This window comes from Micropterus salmoides, unplaced genomic scaffold (genome assembly GCF_014851395.1).
Source record: "Micropterus salmoides isolate LMB-PRFRI ecotype aquatic unplaced genomic scaffold, ASM1485139v1 Ms_hic_scaffold_16, whole genome shotgun sequence".
Classification (NCBI taxonomy): Eukaryota; Metazoa; Chordata; class Actinopteri; order Centrarchiformes; family Centrarchidae; genus Micropterus; species Micropterus salmoides.
The window spans coordinates 80,811-100,798 of NW_024040707.1; the positions used below are offsets into that span (position 1 = coordinate 80,811).

At 46.2% G+C, this 19,988-nt stretch overlaps 1 protein-coding gene across 1 annotated transcript in view; it reads right to left on the bottom strand.

Annotated features, from left to right (window-relative positions):
- kcnd1 (potassium voltage-gated channel, Shal-related subfamily, member 1) overlaps positions 1-19,988 on the bottom strand; it is a 63,495-nt gene that overhangs the window by 23,591 nt on the left and 19,916 nt on the right. Inside the window, exon 4 of the mRNA XM_038723778.1 lies at positions 18,854-19,566. Within this exon, the coding sequence (XP_038579706.1) occupies positions 18,854-19,566 (713 nt within the window). The remainder of the gene's footprint in view (positions 1-18,853; positions 19,567-19,988) is intronic.

Below are 19,988 nucleotides of genomic sequence, written 5' to 3' on the forward strand. Positions count from 1 at the left end.
TATACTATTTAAAGCAAGACTTTTTTTTCCTTTCTTTCCCTCCTCCCCTTTTCTATTTCTGGATATGAGGAGTTAACCCGCCCCCCCCCCGGTCCGTCTTTGTCTTTAAAGGATCATGTAATCAGTTCTCATGTGTCATGTGGAGCCGACGCCGTGAAATCAATCCATAGTCTGAGTCCTGACGTTCAGATGGAGACGATATGTGACCGACTGACACAAAGCTACTGTTTGCTGCGCTGTGGCGGAGGGACATGTCCACCCTCCAAACAACTTAAAAATGGATTTAAAAAATGCAGCAGAACCATCTTTTCTTCCATTTACTTTTAGCTGACGCTTTTATCCAAAGCGACTGGCTGCACGTCTCTGGAGCAACTAGGGGTTAGGTGTGTTGCTCAGAGAAAAAGCGTGATGGGTCAGATGGGTCAGATGGGTCAGATGTGTCGCAGTAGGAATCAAACCTGGATGTCCCACACCAAAGGCATGTGTCTTATACATTGTCTCATTACCCCCCCAACACTTCCAGCCTCCACCTGCCCCAAGTCCATCCATCATCCACACCATTTACAGAATGGAGTAATGAATAATAATCTACATGTGGACAGTTTTAGAGAAACAATCTAAACCTTTAATTCGAACAACCCGTTTATTCTGGCCTCAGGACATGTCTCTCTCTCTCTACACACCTCGTTCTTCCTATTTTCCGCCCACTCATCTTCTCCTATATTTACATCTCCCACGCTCTCTCCTTTCTGCCCCCCCCCCCTTCCCTCCTCCTCCTTTCTTTGTTATTAACTCATGTTTGTTTGTCGCTCAGAGGAAGCTCACGTTGATTCAGGGCATCTCTTTTATTTCTTCGTTTTGCATAATCCACATTGCGGTTTATTTATACACACACACACACACAAACACACACACACACAAACACACTTACACACACCCACACACACAGACACAAACACACACACAGACAGAAACACACACTTAGACACAAACACACTTACACACACACACACACACACACACACACACAAACACACTTACACACACCCACACACACAGACACAAACACACACACAGACAGAAACACACACTTAGACACAAACACACTTACACACACACACACACACAGACACACGTGACAGAAACAATCCATCTGTGTGTTTAAATATCACATGATGTGTGTTGAATGTTTCAGAAAGTCTCCAATGAAGAAGAGGAGAGAGGAATAAATGAGGGAAAATAAAGCAAAAAAGACAAAAGGAGTGAACAGGAAGAGGAGGTGACAGGAGAGGAGAGAGGAAAGGAAGGGAGAAAAGTAGCAGAGGAAAAGTAGGAAAGAAAGAAAATGTAGTGAAAAACAAGAAGAGGGGAGGAAGTAAAGGAGAGCGAAAGAAAAGGAGGGAAAAAGAGGGAAGGAGTTGTAAAAGTCAGGAGAGGTAAAATAAACTAGTCAAAAAAAAAGAAATGAAAGAGGAGAGGAGGAACGAAAAGGGGAGGAGGTAAATGGAAAGGAGGAGAGAAATAATAAAATGTGGGAAGAGAGGAGGTACGGGAGGAAAATAAGGTAAAGGTAAATAAGTGAAGAAAGGAAGGATGGGAGACATGACAGGAGAAGGAAAAAAGAGAAGGAAACGGGAGAGGAGGAGAAGAAGAAAAAGAAATGAGTGTAGACAAGTAAGGAGGAAAGGAAAGAAGAGAGGGAGGAAAAAGGGTGAATGAGCAACGGAGGAGGAGGAGGAGGATGCACTCAGACGCTGAGAGGAAATAATTGATGAGAGGAAAAGTTCTCTCCTCCTTCACTCTGTCTCTCGCTCTTTTTTTATCTGTTTATCTGAGCCTCGCTCGCTCAGACAGAGCAGCTGCAGCAATTAGGGTCAGGAGGGAGGGAGGGAGGTAGGAGAGGAGGAGAAGAAGAAAAGGGAGGAATAAACAGAGAAGAGAAGCAAGAGGAAGAGAGAGAGAAAGATGAGAGAGTGGGGAGGAAAGGAAAAACAAGGACAGAGTTAAAAGAAAAGGATGGAAGGAAGGAGAAAAGAGGACGACTGAGGCAGATATAATACAGAATATTACTACAGTTTGGTTTTCTGTAAAGTCACAGTTGCTTCTTCGGGCTTGTTTTTCTGTAAAATTGCCGGTTGCGTTTTCTGGACGTGTTTCTCAAGTGCAGTTGCTTCTTCTGGCTCTTTTTGTGTGAAGTCGCGGGTTGCATTTTCTGGACATGTTTCTAAAGTGCAGTTGCTTCTTCAGGCTCTTTTTGTGTGAAGTTGCGGGTTGCATTTTCTGGACATGTTTCTAAACTGCGGCTGCTTCTTCGGGCTCTTTTTATGTGAAGTCGCAGGTTGCGTTTTCTGGACGTGTTTCTCAAGTGCAGTTGCTTCTTCAGGCTCTTTTTGTGTGAAGTCGCGGGTTGCATTTTCTGGACATGTTTCTAAAGTGCAGTTGCTTCTTCAGGCTCTTTTTGTGTGAAGTCGCGGGTTGCATTTTCTGGACATGTTTCTAAAGTGCAGTTGCTTCTTCAGGCTCTTTTTGTGTGAAGTCGCGGGTTGCATTTTCTGGACATGTTTCTAAACTGCGGCTGCTTCTTAGGGCTCTTTTCGTGTGAAGTCACAGGTTGCATTTCTGGACATGTTTCTAAACTGCGGCTGCTTCTTCGGGCTCTTTTTATGTGAAGTCACAGGTTGCATTTTCTGGACGTGTTTCTCAAGTGCAGTTGCTTCTTCAGGCTCTTTTTGTGTGAAGTCGCGGGTTGCATTTTCTGGACATGTTTCTAAAGTGCAGTTGCTTCTTCAGGCTCTTTTTATGTGAAGTCGCAGGTTGCATTTTCTGGACATGTTTCTAAACTGCGGCTGCTTCTTAGGGCTCTTTTTGTGTGAAGTCGCAGGTTGCATTTTCTGGACGTTTCTAAAGTGCCGTTGCTTCTTAGGGCTCTTTTCGTGTGAAGTCGCGGGTTGCATTTTCTGGACATGTTTCTAAACTGCGGCTGCTTCTTCGGGCTCTTTTTGTGTGAAGTCGCAGGTTGCATTTTCTGGACATTTCTAAAGTGCAGTTGCTTCTTCAGGCCTTATTTTGTGTGAAGTCGCAGGTTGCATTTTCTGGACATGTTTCTAAACTGCGGCTGCTTCTTAGGGCTCTTTTTGTGTGAAGTCGCAGGTTGCATTTTCTGGACGTGTTTCTAAAGTGCAGTTGCTTCTTCAGGCTCTTTTTGTGTGAAGTCGCGGGTTGCATTTTCTGGACATGTTTCTAAACTGCGGCTGCTTCTTAGGGCTCTTTTCGTGTGAAGTCGCGGGTTGCATTTTCTGGACATGTTTCTAAACTGCGGCTGCTTCTTAGGGCTCTTTTCGTGTGAAGTTACAGGTTGCTTTTCTGGACATGTTTCTAAACTGCAGCTGCTTCTTCGGGCTCTTTTTGTGTGAAGTCGCAGGTTGCATTTTCTGGACGTTTCTAAAGTGCAGTTGCTTCTTCGGGCTCTTTTTGTGTGAAGTTGCGGGTTGCATTTTCTGGACATGTTTCTAAAGTGCAGTTGCTTCTTAGGGCTCTTTTTGTGTGAAGTCACAGGTTGCATTTTCTGGACGTTTCTAAACTGCGGCTGCTTCTTCGGGCTCCTTTTTGTGTGAAGTCGCGGGTTGCATTTTCTGGACGTGTTTCTAAAGTGCAGTTGCTTCTTCGGGCTCCTTTCTGTGTGAAGTCGTGGGTTGCATTTTCTGGACATGTTTCTAAACTGCGACTGCTTCTTCGGGCTCTTTTCGTGTGAAGTCGCAGGTTGCATTTTCTGGACGTTTCTAAAGTGCAGTTGCTTCTTCGGGCTCTTTTTATGTCAAGCCGCAGGTTGTATTTCTGGACGTGTTTCTAAAGCGCAGTTGCTTCTTCGGGCTCTTTTTGTGTGAAGTTGCGGGTTGCATTTTCTGTACATGTTTCTAAAGTGCAGTTGCTTCTTAGGGCTCTTTTTGTGTGAAGTCACAGGTTGCATTTTCTGGACATGTTTCTAAACTGCGGCTGCTTCTTCGGGCTCCTTTTTGTGTGAAGTCGCAGGTTGCATTTCTGGACGTGTTTCTAAAGTGCAGTTGCTTCTTCGGGCTCTTTTTATGAGAAATTGCGGGTTGCATTTCTGGACGTGTTTCTAAACTGCAGTTGCTTCTTAGGGCTCTTTTTATGTCAAGCCGCAGGTTGTATTTCTGGACGTGTTTCTAAAGCGCAGTTGCTTCTTCGGGCTCCTTTTTGTGTGAAGTCACGAGTTGCGTTTTCTAGACGTGTTTTTAAAGTGCGGTTGCTTCTTCTGGCTCTTTTTATGTGAAGTCACGGGTTACGTTTTCTAGACATGTTTCTACAGTGCAGTTGCTTCTTCGGGCTCCTTTTTGTGTGAAGTCACAGGTTGCGTTTTCTGGACGTGTTTCTAAAGTACAGTTGTTTCTTCGGGCTGTTTTTTATGTGAAGTTGCGGGTTGCATTTCTGGACGTGTTTCTTAAGTGCCATTGTTTCTTCGGGCTCTTTTTGTGTGAAGTCACGGGTTGCGTTTTCTAGATGTGTTTTTAAAGTGCAGTTGCTTCTTCGGGCTTGGACTGCCACAGCAGCTGTCCGAAGCCTGACAGTATCTTGTTATGCAAAACAAAAATAATAAGAAGAATTAACAATGTGTGATGTTTTCACATTCAGCAGATATGAATGTTTCTTTGCAGGAAGTCGCTCCTCTCTTTAAAGGGTGAGCAATAGTATAGTTCACACACTGGTGCTGTGTGCTGGACAGACTGTAAAGCCCCCTGAGACAAACTGTGCTTTGTGATATTGGGGTACATAAAGACTTGATTTTTGTGGGAATTATCTGATCTAGTATTTCTTTGGCAATTACATTTTTATTAAAATACTTTATATTTTCTCCAGAGAAAGGTACAGCTGCACTACAGACCAGAACCAGGATCAAGTGATTCTGCACAATTTACGGACAAAATGTCTCTCTTTAACTACAAAAAAAGAGGAAGGAAGACGAGAGGGAAGGAGGATAGATGGAAGGAGAGAAAAAGGGATGAAGGGATGAGGAGGACGTCCACAGGAGGAAGACTGGCTGAGTAAAAGAGGAAGAGTGGAAGGAGGAAGGACAGAAAATATAATGAAGGATGGTAGAAAGGTAAGAATGGATGGAGTGAAGAAATAAAGAGGGCGAGGTGTGGACAGATAGAAGGTCCCCGCAGAGAAACTAGGACACACACACAGTTTCTGTACTTTACACCACAGACACAGACAATCCTGGCAGGTGTCTGCGATCAACGTAAAAACATGGAGGATTTAAACAGCTTTCATAGAAACATACTGCAGCTAAACTTCCTGATCCAGGACCTTTGTTTGGACTGAACTCATGCTGCAACCACAGTTTATAATTAATGACACCGGCCGTTATCTGAACTGCAGTCAGAACCTGTTGCTAACACTCACTGCTAAGTTCCACTGGGCCCGGTTGCATCTGGTTCCAGCTCCATTTTATTTCGGCTGAACCTGATTTGGGCCATTCCCCCAAATGCACCATCATCATTTTCAGAAGCGTCCCAGAAGCAAACCGGGTAGGAAGTCAGACAGACACAGAAACATTGAAGACAATCCAGTCCATTTTTAAAATAAAACACCCTGATGATACTTCTGTACTTCTACCTAGGTCTGCAATGCAGAACTTTTAATTGCGATGTCGTATTTTACCATTATTATATTGGTACTATTACTGCATTCCTGAGAGGTTTGCGTCTTCTGACGGTTGCTGATGTTGATTCCTCTTCCATACATGACTACAACAACGTAAAAAAGTGATGAACAGAAGCTGAACAGACTTTGGCTCCTGAAACTGTTCTGATCACTCATCGAGTCACAGCCATGTGGTCTCTATCTGACCTCTGCCCTGAGGTCTTCATATTACACTTACCAGCTTAAAAATTATCCTTTGACATTTCCTCCACTGTAGATCAGCTTAATGTGAAATTGTTGCTGAAGGAAACAAGCTCTGATCGTCCGTTCGACCCGGCAGAGCTGGGAGCTTTGTTAGAGGCTGTGGAGGCGGCAGAGGGATGATGGGAGGGCAACGCAGGTCGACAGATGGATTCAGACCTGCGAGGTCGAGGTATGAGTTTCAGAGCTGAGATTTAATTTCCTTTGTTCTTTCCTTGCTGCTCTTCTCTTGTCTCTCTCTCTGCTCTGAAAGTTTTCACTGAGGACAGAAGAATCTCCAGTAGAAAACTTTGTTTTCAGGTGGAGGGTAACAACCCCGCAGTCACCAGCAGGCAGACGGAGTCAGGGGGTGTAGCTGTTCCTCTTTGTGAGAAACCTGCATTGAAAGGTGTTCAGATCTCAATGAAAACATAAGGAACCGTTCTGTTAAATCCTCTTGTGTGAAATCTAAATCTGTTTCCATCATACACCAGCTTTTCCACCTCAGTTTGGTTTTAAGTTTTCAGCATTTCCACCTTTAACCTCTACAGCAACAGTCTGCAGCCTCACGGACAAGGTCCAGAACCCCGACTGACTCCAACTCCCATGTTACCATCCTGGATTAAAACAGGAAGATCAGGAGCAAGTGCAGGTTACAGGAAGTGGTTCACACTACAGTCAGTAAGCAGTTTTAATGAAGCACTGATGACGTGACGTCAGGAGAGAACTGTACAACTTCATTTCTCTCAGAAACCTCTCAGGGGGAGCTCTGAGATGAAAACATCTCAGGTGGAGAGATCTAATCTGAATCTTAAACTGCAGTTTCTACTGAAGCTGCAACACGAGCAGAGAGACTCTCACACACATGCACAAACACTATCTTTGCGTGAGTGTGTTTCAGTCCATCTGTCTTGAGGGTTAATGAAACTGCCAAAAAACCCACATATGTAACCGTGGTAACCACCCATCAGGTAGTCTGGTGTGTGCATGTGTGTGTTTCAGGGGGATTTGTGGTGAAACAAGGATTTCCTAATCATACAGCAGCAAGATAAATTACTTTCTTGGCACACTGAAGGACTCTATAAATGTTGCGTGCCTGCGTGTACTGTGCACGTGACTGTGCATGTGCTTTTCAGGGGTGAAAGTAAAAAATCAAATCCATAATTACATGTTGCTGTAAACTCCTGATATTGCAGTGAGTGAGTGTCCTGCAGCTCTGTCAGATTTCCTCTCTGTCGTGTTGAGTTTTCTGTCGCTGTGACATGTGACTGAGCGGCGACAGCTGGGTGCCTTGCTCGTGGGCAACAGGAAGCAGGTCCAGAGATGCAGAGGCGTTACTGAGATGGGACATAGGATGAGTCTGCAAACTGTTCTATTTCATATAGGCTTCGCCCTCTAAGGCCATCGCTATTGGGTTCACCCCCTACGTCCTACGTCCGAACCTTGTATATACACTACTTTGAGAAAGAAAGAAAAGTCATGTCTGCTAGCAAGCTTACCGGCCGAGGGCGAGGCGCTGCTCCTTCCGTACGGGTGTGAGGCGTCTGCCACACAAGGCACATCATGCCCGTGGATCTCCATCCCCGCTGCGAGGTGTGCCTTGGCCCAGAGTACGCCAAGCACTCACTCCCGGCTCACAATGCCCGTTCTGCGCCCTCCTCACCCCCGATGAGCAGCAGCGTCAGGCAGATAATTTTACCATTCAGCAAGAGGAGGTGTGGAAGCCCACCCACTCCTTGGACAAAGGCCTCAGCCTGCTGCCGGAAGAGAGTCGTACGGCTCCCCCATTCCATTCACCGGTCTCCCAGCGGCTCCCCATTATCCCTAGCCCCGGCTGACCTTGAGGCAGGAGACCCCAATCCCAAGGTAGCCTTCTCCGATGATGTTTCTGTTCCGCTGTCGGCCTCCACTTCCCTGCCTTCCATCGGCAGCCTCATCAGAGAGCTTCCTGCCATCATCCAGAGGGCAGCCACCCACTGTCAGCTGTCTGTTCCCCCGGCCCAAGAGCTCTCTCCTCCGGATGAGATGGCCAGTGTTCTCGCTCTTAGCCAGCCGGCCAGACTCGGGACCCAGTCTGGCCACGTTCTTCGGTGTGAAGCCCCGTCTGTGTGTGGAGAGCCATCACGGGGCGACTCACCCAATAATTGGCACCGTCCCTGTTTTGGCTAGCGTTGGCTCACAGGGTGGTGCTTCCCCCTGCCCGAAGGAGCGTGTTGGTGCCCAGCCTCCCACGTGGCAGGTGCCCGGGCCTTTCGGTGGACGACATCTGCACGGCAGCCTCCTGGTCTTCCCCGTGCTCTTTCGTCCATTTCTATCTACCGTTTCTTCTCGCTGACTCACTCAGTACTGAGCGTTCTGTCTGAGTGATTGTCCTCTGTGTGTGCGCAGTGCGTTTCTCCCATCTAGACAGCAGGGGGAGCAGCCGCTGCTCACGCTGGCCCTGCTCTGTGGGCAGCTGATGCAGTCACTGTCATTACCTCGTCTGCACCTGCACAGCTGCGGGGCCCCCCATCCGGTCCCTGGCCTTTTACGCATGTATCGGTTCTCTGCTTTCCCATGTTGCACCATTGGTGATTGCGAGTTCACTGAATGATATTTACCGTCATCAGGTGAAACTGAAAACACAATTTTACCGTCATCAGGTGAAACTAAAAACACCATATACTGTCGTAAAAGATTTGCTGTCCATAAACCTCTCACAGTATAATAAAGTGGCTGGACCTTAAGGCAGAGGAAGCAGACTGTGTGAGGGAAATATATATGAATGTGAAGCAGGTGGAAAAAAGCGCGCTGACTGTCCCTCCATGAATAAAGATGAACATCATTACTCACAGACTGCAGCTACAAAGGTCACCGACTCTCAGCAGCTGCCCGAAAACGTCCACAATTTTTATTATTACCTTATTATTTATTAGAGACGAAGTAAATGAACTGCAATTTTGCGGTGCTTGCACTCACTTTATACTTTGCTACTATTGTGTTGGACCCCTTTTGCCTTCAGAACTGCCTTAATTCTTCATGGCATACTTTGTCACAAACATTGTCATGTTCAAGAAACCAGTTTGAGATGATTTGAGCTATGTGACATGGTGCATTATCCTGCTGGAAGTAGCCATCAGAAGATGGTACACTGTGGCCATAAAGGGATGGACATGGTCAGCAACAATACTCAGGGAGGCTGTCGTGTTTAAACAATGCTCAACTGGTACTAAGGGGCCCAAAGTGCGCCAAGAAAATACCATTACACCACCACCACCAGACTGAACTGTTGATACAAGGCAGGATGGATCCATGCTGTCATATTTATGCCAAATTGTGACTCGACCATCTGTATGTTGCAGCTGAAACCAAGACTCATCAGACCAGGCAACGTTTTTCCAATCTTCTATTGTCCAGAGTTGGTGAGCCTGTGTGAATTGTAGCCTCAGTTTCCTGTTCTTAGCTGACAGGAGTGGCACCTGGTGTGGTCTTCTGCTGCTGAAGCCCATCTGCTTCAAGGTTTAGCGTGTTGTGCGTTCAGAGATGGTATTCTGCATACCTTGGTTGTTAAGAGTGGTTATTTGAGTTCCTGTTGCCTTTCTTCACCTCGAACTAGTCTGCCCATTCTCCTCTGACCTCTGACATCAACAAGGCATTTTTGTCCACACAACTGCCGCTCACTGGATATGTTCTCTTCTCTCAGACCATTCTCTGTAAACCCTAGAGATGGTTGTGCGTGAAAATCCCAATAGATCAGCAGTTTCTGAAATACTCAGAGTAGCCCGTTTGGCACCAACAACCATGCCGCGTTCAAAGTCACTTAAATCCCCTTTCTTTCCCATTCTGAACATTCCCACATGTGAAACAGCAGAACTCAACAGGTTTACAGTTGGTACAAAGAACAGGTCGGTCTCAGTAGGTGACTTCCTGCTTCGTGAGTTTTTATGTAAATGACCCGTTTACACTGAGGCTAAAATTAAGGGCGTGGCCGCTTAGAGTGACAGGTGTGTGCCCTCTCATTTGGCTCAACCACCAGCCTCCATTCTGACTCAGCTCCACCTCTTTGCCCATTTATGGATTACACAGTCAGCCACTGCAAAAATGGTGACGGCTGGGGGCGCCGGTTGGCACCACACTAAGCTTCACTACAGCAGAAACTTGAGGTACATGTTTTATACAAAGCTACTGTGGCACGTGAGGGGTTAAGGTGCCAGTAAACTTTATCAGCACTGCTTCAGAAAGTTCACTTTAGTTAATTGTCATTCAACCACGTTAAAACATGAAGGAACGAAATTCCTTTCCCAGGTCCAGCAGCGTAAAGAATAAATAACATTTTAGGATAAACCCTATAATATAAATAATTCAAATGACCTAAAGCTATAAATAATAAACACAGAGATTAAAAACCAGAGGTCCTCACACAGTCGCAGCATAACAGACTCTGATCCAGGGAGGTCTCTGGCCTCTGGTTGGCTCGTTAGCCTCGTTGTTCCAGCAGCCTGCTGCCTAAGGGGATGGCGAGTAACAGTTCATGTGCTGGGTGGGTGGGGTCCCAAATGAAAGCCCCCTCGCACACATTTATATAACTTTCCCAAACTAACAACTTGACATTCACACCCACCAGTGTTTTAGCTGTTAGCTTACTACATACAGTAGCTCTTCAGTAACGTCCCAGAACAGGTGCATGTCCTCTGAAGGACTCCTGAAAGTTTTAGTGATTGGGGTGGTGATGGCACATAGATAAGATGCTTGCCTTTGGTGTGAGAGACCTGGGTTTAATCCCCCACTGTGACCCATCCACCATTGTGTCCCTAATCAAGACACTTAACCCCAAGACTTGCTCCAGAGGCGTGCAACCTCTGACATATATAGCAGCTGTAAGTCGCTTTGGATAAAAGCATCAGGTAAATGTAAATGTTGGAGACTAGAGGATTAGAAACGTCTCCCAGCAGAGCCTGGTCCAGGATCTGTGTTTCACACCAGCTGTCTGACAGAGATAGATCAAGTAATGTGGCTATCATTTAGCAACAAGCTAACTACCTGCACACCCAGCAGATTCAGACCCACGCTGGTGTCCAATAATCTCTGTCCTGTAGCTTGAGAACATGAAATCACTGCCTCTCTGAGTAGAAGAGTTTCACTAAATCCTAAATAATTCAGGAGCGTTTCTTGCAGGGTGCACCCCCACCTCCCCATAATGGCTCAGCTAGCATAACCTGATAATTAGCATATTACATAATGACCTGAGCTGTGATAAATGTCATGTTCCTGTGCGGAACATTACAGTGGGTACGGAAAGTATTCAGACCCCTTTAAATTTTTCACTCTTTGTTTCATTGCAGCCATTTTCCAAAAATCAAAAAAGTTCATTTTATTTCTCAGTAGTGTACACTCAGCACCCCATCTTGACAGAAAAAAACAGAAATGTAGAAATTTTTGCAAATTTATTAAAAAAGAAAAACTGAAATATCACATGGTCATAAGTATTCAGACCCTTTGCTCAGTATTTAGTAGAAGCACCCTTTTGATCTAATACAGCCATGAGTCGTTTTGGGAAAGATGCAACAAGTTTTTCACATCTGGATTTGGGTATCCTCTGCCATTCCTCCTTGCAGATCCTCTCCAGTTCTGTCTGGTTGGATGGTAAACGCTGGTGGACAGCCATTTTCAGGTCTCTCCAGAGATGCTCAATTGGGTTTAAGTCAGGGCTCTGGCTGGGCCATTCAAGAACAGCCACGGAGTTGTTGTGAAGCCACTTCTTCGTTATTTTAGCGGTGTGCTTAGGGTCATTGTCTTGTTGGAAGGTAAACCTTCGGCCCAGTCTGAGGTCCAGAGCACTCTGGAAAAGGTTTTCGTCCAGGATATCCCTGTACTTGGCCGCATTCATCTTTCCCTCGATTGCAACCAGTCGTCCTGTCCCTGCAGCTGAAAAACACCCCCACAGCATGATGCTGCCACCACCATGCTTCACTGTTGAGACTGTATTGGACAGGTGATGAGCAGTGCCTGGTTTTCTCCACACATACCGCTTAGAATTAAGGCCAAAAAGTTCTATCTTGGTCTCATCAGACCAGAGGATCTTATTTATCACCATCTTGGAGTCCTTCAGGTGTTTTTTAGCAAACTCCATGCGGGCTTTCATGTGTCTTGCACTGAGAAGAGGCTTCCGTCGGGCCACTCTGCCATAAAGCCGCGACTGGTGGATTGCTGCAGTGATGGTTGACTTACTACAACTTTCTCCCATCTCCCGACTGCATCTCTGGAGCTCAGCCACAGTGACCTTTGGGGTCTTCTTTACCTCTCTCACCAAGGATCTTCTCCCCCGATAGCTCAGTTTGGCCGGACGGCCAGCTCTAGGAAGGGTTCTGGTCGTCCCAAACGTCTTCCATTTGAGGATTATGGCCACTGTGCTCTTAGGAACCTTAAGTGCAGCAGAAATTTTTTTGTAACCTTGGCCAGATCTGTGCCTTGCCACAATTCTGTCTCTGAGCTCTTCAGGCAGTTCCTTTGACCTCATGATTCTCATTTGCTCTGACATGCACTGTGAGCTGTAAGGTCTTATATAGACAGGTGTATGGCTTTCCTAATCAAGTCCAATCAGTATAATCAAACACAGCTGGACTCAAATGAAGGTGTAGAACCATCTCAAGGATGATCAGAAGAAATAGACAGCACCTGAGTTAAATATGAGTGTCACGGCAAAGGGTCTGAATACTTATGACCATGTGATATTTCAGTTTTTCTTTTTTAATAAATTTGCAAAAATTTCTACATTTCTGTTTATTTCTGTCAAGATGGGGTGCTGAGTGTACATTACTGAGAAATAAAATGAACTTTTTTGATTTTTGGAAAATGGCTGCAATGAAACAAAGAGTGAAAAATTTAAAGGGGTCTGAATACTTTCCGTACCCACTGTATATTATATAAGTGTGACCTGTTACATAACACACAGAGGATGTGTTTGGTCACATTCCCATCATGCCCCAGGAGAAAAGACATATTTAGTAAGGTTCAGCGAGGTCATGTCTACTGCAGACATGGAAACAGCAGGGAGGTCAAAGGTCACCCAATCCAGACTAGCCGCGTGATCCAGTCACGATCCGCAAGTAATGACGGATTTCTACCAGAATAACGCCTCTCAGCACTTCCTTGCAGCGGTCTCAGGATTCAGAAAGAATAAAAACACGTCACAGATGGTTATCGGCGCTCCAGAGCTCTGCTCTTCTTCACTGTTCACCGTGGACGCATAAAGACGGCAGCGCTGGAAGCGGGGCTCCGTTCACTCCTGTGAAAGCTGCTCAGTGATGCAGGAAGCCAGAAATGTTCTACTTCCTAAAATGACCCAGGTCTTCCTCATTGTGCCCCACAGGAGCCAGCTCACTAGTGTTTCCTTTAACCCCGCCTCCCTCAATCATGATGGCGGCCCACTAGTAGAGCAAGACTCTAACTTCCTGTTTAGCCCTACGCCAACTTGAATGGGGGTGAAATGATTTAAAGATCCGGCTCTTTCCTGATGTTATCGAACTGAAAGGCTCAAATTCTGTATGTAGACAGAAACGTCTCATTCTAAGGTGATAAAAATAGAACGGTTCAAGGTCTTTATACTCCACTGGAAACATAGTTCATGTATCTTAGATTGCATTTCTGTCTCTAGATCCTCAGAAATATTACACACTGGACTTTTAAGACTGCGGGGGAGCTGGGCGGCTGTGCATCACGTGACCTGGAAGCCGCCAGGCCCGATCGATCGCAGGTCAGGCTCTCAGAAACTGGGTCTGTGGTGGAGTTCTCAGTCCATTACAGAGAAGATAGATGCCCCCCCTCCCCCATCACTCTGGAGGTGAGTCTGGTTCATTTCCAGCTCGTCCACATTAAAATAGAGACAGGAAGATTAATTCAAGGCTGTCTGATGGTAGGTAAATGAGATTAGTCTTTCTTAATACCCCTCACACTCTTTTCTCCTGATTTATGACAAATGTTATGACAAATTTCTGTCCTTTTCATTACATGCATTACTGTTTCTGGTTCTGTACAACAAATCTGCCACACACTGCTCTCTCAGCTGTTTCTGCTCAGACAGGCAGCCTGCAGGTGACTCAGCAGACAGCTGGAGACCAGCTGGATCTCAAGTAGATTTCTGGAAAATTTCAGGAAGATTTAAAGAAGATTTCAGGAAGATCTCAGGTGGATCTCAGGAAGATTTCAGGTGAATTTCAGGAAGATTTCAGGTGGATCTCAAGAAGATTTCAGGTGGTTCTCAGGAAGATTTCAGGTGGATCTCAGGAAGATTTCAGGTGGATTTCAGGAAGATTTCAGGTGGATCTCAGGAAGATTTCAGGTGGATCTCAGGAAGATTTCAGTTGGATTTCAGGAAGATTTCAGGTGGATTTCAGGAAGATTTCAGGAAGATTTCAGGTGGATCTCAGGTGGATCTCAGGAAGATTTCAGGAAGATTTCAGGGGAATTTCAGGTGAATTTTGGGAAGATTTCAGGTGGATCTCGGGAAGATTTCAGGTGGATCTCAGGAAGATTTCAGGTGGATCTCAAGAAGATTTCAGGTGGATCTCAGGTGGATTTCAGGAAGATTTCAGGAAGATTTCAGGTGGATCTCAGGTGGATTTCAGGAAGATTTCAGGAAGATTTCAGGTGGATCTCAGGTGGATTTCAGGAAGATTTCAGGTGGATCTCAGGAAGATTTCAGGCGTATTTCAGGAAAATTTCAGGTGGATCTCGGGAAGATTTCAGGTGGATTTCATGAAGATTTCAGGTGGATCTCGGGAAGATTTCAGTTGAATTTCGGGAAGATTTCAGTTGAATTTCGGGAAGATTTCAGGTGGATCTCGGGAAGATTTCAGGTGGATCTCGGGAAGATTTCAGGTGGATCTCAAGAAGATTTCAGGTGGATCTCAAGAAGATTTCAGGTGGATCTCGGGAAGATTTCAGGTGGATCTCGGGAAGATTTCAGGTGGATCTCAAGAAGATTTCAGGTGGATCTCAAGAAGATTTCAGGTGGATCTCAGGAAGATTTCAGGTGGATCTCAAGAAGATTTCAGGTGGATCTCGGGAAGATTTCAGGTGGATCTCGGGAAGATTTCAGGTGGATCTCAAGAAGATTTCAGGTGGATCTCGGGAAGATTTCAGGTGGATCTCAAGAAGATTTCAGGTGGATCTCGGGAAGATTTCAGGTGGATCTCGGGAAGATTTCAGGTGGATCTCAAGAAGATTTCAGGTGGATCTCAGGAAGATTTCAGGTGGATCTCAAGAAGATTTCAGTTGGATCTCAGGAAGATTTCAGGTGGATCTCAAGAAGATTTCAGTTGGATCTCAGGAAGATTTCAGGCAAATTTCAGGAAGATTTCAGGTGAGTCTCAGGAAGATTTCAGGTCGATCTCAGGAAGATTTCAGGTGGATTTCAGGAAGATTTCGGGAAGATTTCAGGTGATTTCCAGAAGATTTCAGGTGGATTTCAGGAAGATTTCAGGTGGATCTCAGGAAGATTTCAGGTGGATCTCAGGAAGATTTCAGGTGGATCTCAGGAAGATTTCAGGAGTTGAGATTTAATCAATGAATCTTCAAACCATCGATCTCTGCGACTCGTGTTTCCCTAAACACAGGTCACATGGGTCTCACAGGAAGCTGATATTTTGGACGTGTTGTGAAATGTTCCCACTCGCTGAGGCAGACAGCAAAGACATTAACTCTGACAAAACAACTGGCCCCAGCCTGGTCTCCTTCAATAAAATTGGTCTAGAACTGCCACTGTGTCTGCACCAAGGTCCGAACCAAAGTTCTGTTTTGATACATTTTGATAAATTCAGTTAGTTTTGATTGTGCGAGTGCACTACAGAACTTTACATGACATCCTGTCATCATCATCTCTGTGGGCTGCGTCTCCCTATACTTGACATTGGTTTCTAAACAGTTCTACAGGGAGCTTTGACAAGAATGAATGAATGAATTAGTACAGTACCTACCGTGTCAAAGGTAATTGAAAGGTATGTAGCAGAACAACTTACTAGCCACCTTAACAACAGCCCTTTCAGATTGCATCCTATGCCGTTTGGCTTTAGATCGAACCATTCAAGCATTCACAGCGGGTGAAGGTAAATGATGAGGTGGCATCAGCCCTTGAGTGTGGTATTGGTGTACCTCAGGGATCAATTCTGGGGCCCCTGTTGTTTAGCCTTTATATAAATGACCTACTTTATATAATGAGTCTGGGGACACGAACATAAATATAAAATTTATATTGGTTCCAAATATCGGTCTAATTAGTTACTAGAATTTGGTATCGGCACAGGAAAAAACATATGGGTCGGTTAAAACACTGACAGTTCATCAGGCCGCCTGCAGTCTCAGAAACCTCCTGCTCCTGGCAGGGCGGGAAAGTTTGTCTCAGGTGTTTGATGATCAGATGAAAACATATATCTGTATCTGCAGGAGGAGGTGGAGTCAGGTGACCGCACTGTACAAGTGTGATTATCAGGAACGCCAACGCATTAATGATTTGAGCTGGTTGGTGATGGATGGAGCGTTTCCTCTGTCAGATGAACTGTTCTGTTATCTGCTTGTTTGCTGGCAGCAGCTCAGGTTTCGCCTCACATGCTTCCTGCTGCTGGAGGGGCGGCAGCAGCTTTATGATTTCACCTCCAGTTTATTTGCTCGGTGATAAAACACAGGAGCAAAGCAATAAAAGCTACACGATGAGAAACAGTGATAACAAAGAGAAACTAATGAGCAGATCGGACTGCAGCCGGGGGGGTGAGAGAAAGGGAGAAAGATGAGGAGAGGAGAGGTGGAGAGGAGGAAAACAATTGGTTTAAGCAGAACTTAATTCAATAAATCTTTCTGAAAGTCGATCACAACGCTGTACAAACTTTTCAAAGATGACAGGGCGGCCCCCACCTACCCCGCAGCAGAACCAGAACCAGCCCGTCAGCACCACAGCTGTGGTTTCCAAACCATCCAGCTTCCTGCCAGCAGATGCTTCTTTTAAACACCAACACATGGCCGAGTCTCTTCTCCTTCCTCGAGCTCTTTCTGCTCAGCCAGTGCTTTAACATGAAGTTTTTAACAACTCAGACCGAGACCTTCAGGAACTCCATGCAGCACCGTCAGGAACCACCTGCAGTACCCCAGCTGTCCAGCAGCAAAGTCGCTGAGCTGAGGTGACCCCGCCCCCACCACACACACACATCCTGTTCACCTGCTGACGTCTGACTCGGGTCTTCTCCTGCACGTTACCAACATCCCTGTTGCACCAGTACTTCTGCATTAAACAATGATATTTACATATTTTATGTGTATGTATATGAAACGAGTTATAAATATATACATATTTAAAAAAGAATCCTTTGGTACTTTAATGTACTTCTTTAAGGGGGGGGGGGGGTACAGAAAGTACAGAAAGTGTTTTATGGTTACGTCCCATTGCTGGGACCGATCACTATTAATAATGAATGAAGTCACCGCACCATTATTAACGTGGAGATGTTGCAGCCATTAAATAATGAATCTAAATGAACAGATGATTCAGTGAGTTGAACGTAATCAGTAAAGCATCACAGGCTGTAGAACTGAACCCAACAAATGAGCGGCTGCTGTGTGTTGGGGAAGACGGCGTGCGATTCAGGCTTTGATGCTGCGTTTGTATCTGTGGGATTTTTCCTTATCAGAGCAGCTCTGGATCTTCCCGTGGTTTGAACAGCAGCAACATTTCTGAACATGGAGCTCTTCACAGGGTTTGTCTGTGTGCCAGAGTTTTCTACAGCCAAACTCAGGAAACACCGTGAAGGAGGCCCGAAAGTTAAGATGCTTCTTATTCATCTGCTCCTGTGCGTAGAAGATCAGGACCGATCCATCCGTGGAATCAGTATCTGATTGGAACAGTTTGAGAACCGACCCTGTTTCTGTTTCTGATCAACAAGAGAAGAGACGGAGGGGAAGAGGGGTGAGGACAGAGGGAGAGTCCCTGGAAGGAAACAGGAAATACTGTAAGCGGGGGGGGGTAAAAGCCTGGTTTGTGTTTTGCTGCATGGAGAATCCATTTAGAGGTTGGCCTCTCCCTGCTGATAACTAATGGACCCGAGGACTGGGGGGGGGCTTTCAGAATAAAAGCCTCCACTCTCACATCGGACTAAAGGTCTAAAGCTGCATCTTTCTCTCAACATTAACTCTACTGATTATTGACTTATAACCATGCAGAGTGCAAGAAACAATCTAGAGAATCTTCGTTTAAATCAGCAACCAGTTCATTTGTTTATGAAGTTGATTAATTAAGAATTATGTAAGTCCTCCTGAGCCGTGGTGCACTCACAGTACGAAGTGGCATGATATACTGAAATACAAGTACCTCAGATGTGTACTTAGGTGCAGTAAATGTACTTAGTCACATCCCAAGACAAGTGTGGAGCGACAGGAGAAACACACCTCCGAGCTACCGCAGCCTAGAAGGTCAGAAACCATCAAGATCAGCAACCCCTCAGATCCAGTAACACTCCAGTCATTCACACCTGAACTCACACCTTCCCTCTCAGAGCGCTAGGAGTTCACAGTGCGTGTTAGGAAGCGGTATGGTCTGTTCATCGGAGCTTATGGCAGATTCCTGACTCACTCTCCATTTCATGTTTCCAAAGGCTCTTTGAACAGCAGATAATGGATCACACTCAGCAGAGAGTGTGTGTGGGCGGCAGCAGGGTGAACACACACCAGCGTACCCGAGCAGCAGCGAGTGGGAGGCCAACTCGGCCTCGCTTCACCGTGGAAACATACTGTAAAACCTCCGTTACCAGTAACCACGACACCCAGCAGGTTAACGAGGACACGTCCACGTGTCCGACACCCAGTGGAAAACCTGAGGGAGACGCACACTCACGTTGCTATGACGACTGTTTTAATAGCAGTGCAGCCACCGGCGGCAAAATAAAATCTGGTTAATGTCAGAATCAACATACGGCTGAGGTTAACTCACCCGAGCGTGGTCATGGTGACGATGGTGTACCAGAAAGAGGCGGGGATGGAGGTGAAGGTGGAGCCCTTGGTGCCCTTCTCGGCATAGAACATGACGGTGGCGAAGATGATGATGGCCATGGTGAGGGAGAAGAGCAGGAAGCCGAGCTCAGAGGCGCAGCTCTTCAGCGTGTAGCCCAAAATCCTCAAACCCTGCGAGTGACGCGAGAACTTGAAGATCCGGAAGACGCGGAAAACCCGAAGGGTGACGAAGGCACCGCTCACATCCTCGTTCTCCGGCATCACCAGGCCGATGTAGTAGGGCATGATGGCCACCACGTCGATCACCGACATCACAGAGCGCATGAACTTGCAGCGGCTGGGCGCGGCGAACAGACGCATCAGGTACTCGAAGGTGAAGATGAGCACGCAGGCCGTGTCCATGCAGAAGAAGGCCAGCTGGTACTTCTCCCCGCAGGGAAGGTCTTTAACGCTGCCTTTGGGGGGCCGGCAGGGGACCGTCTCCACCACGTTGGCGATGACGGACACGGCGATGAAGAAGCCCGTGACGTAGTAGAAGACCAGCGCCATGGTGGATGTGTGCGGGTTCTCGAAGGCTCGCCACAGCCGCTCCCTGGAGGTGCTGTGTGGAGGGAGGGGGGCGTCCATCGCCTCATTGGCCTCCGTGTCCTCTGCCAGACGCTCCTGGTTCTCCTTTTTCCTGTCTCGGTATTCCTGTACAAAGAAGGAGGGCAGGGAGAGGAATGTTAGCCGACTTACAACATCACAGCCAGTTCTGGATCTGGTCTCAAACCAGGACTGAACACCGGAGAACCAGTCCAGTTTCTCCTTTTCAACATGTTGGTTCAGAGGCCAGAGTCTTGTATTTAGGTGGAATGCTAATGAATTTAACACGCTAGCTTACTGCTCCCCTGTTTTCTTTCTGTCGGACCGATCAAGGATATCTGGTGGTTCAGAATCACTAACGTCTGTGAGCAGCTGGGTTGGAAAAAGCCTGATGGGGTAAATATGATGTCCAGATAATTTCTCTCACTTGGTGAAAACCACCACAGAAGTGTCAACAAACAAAATATCTGCTAAGCCTCGACCACTGCTGGGTTGACAATGTTAAATCAACTCTGATTCTTAAAGTTTAG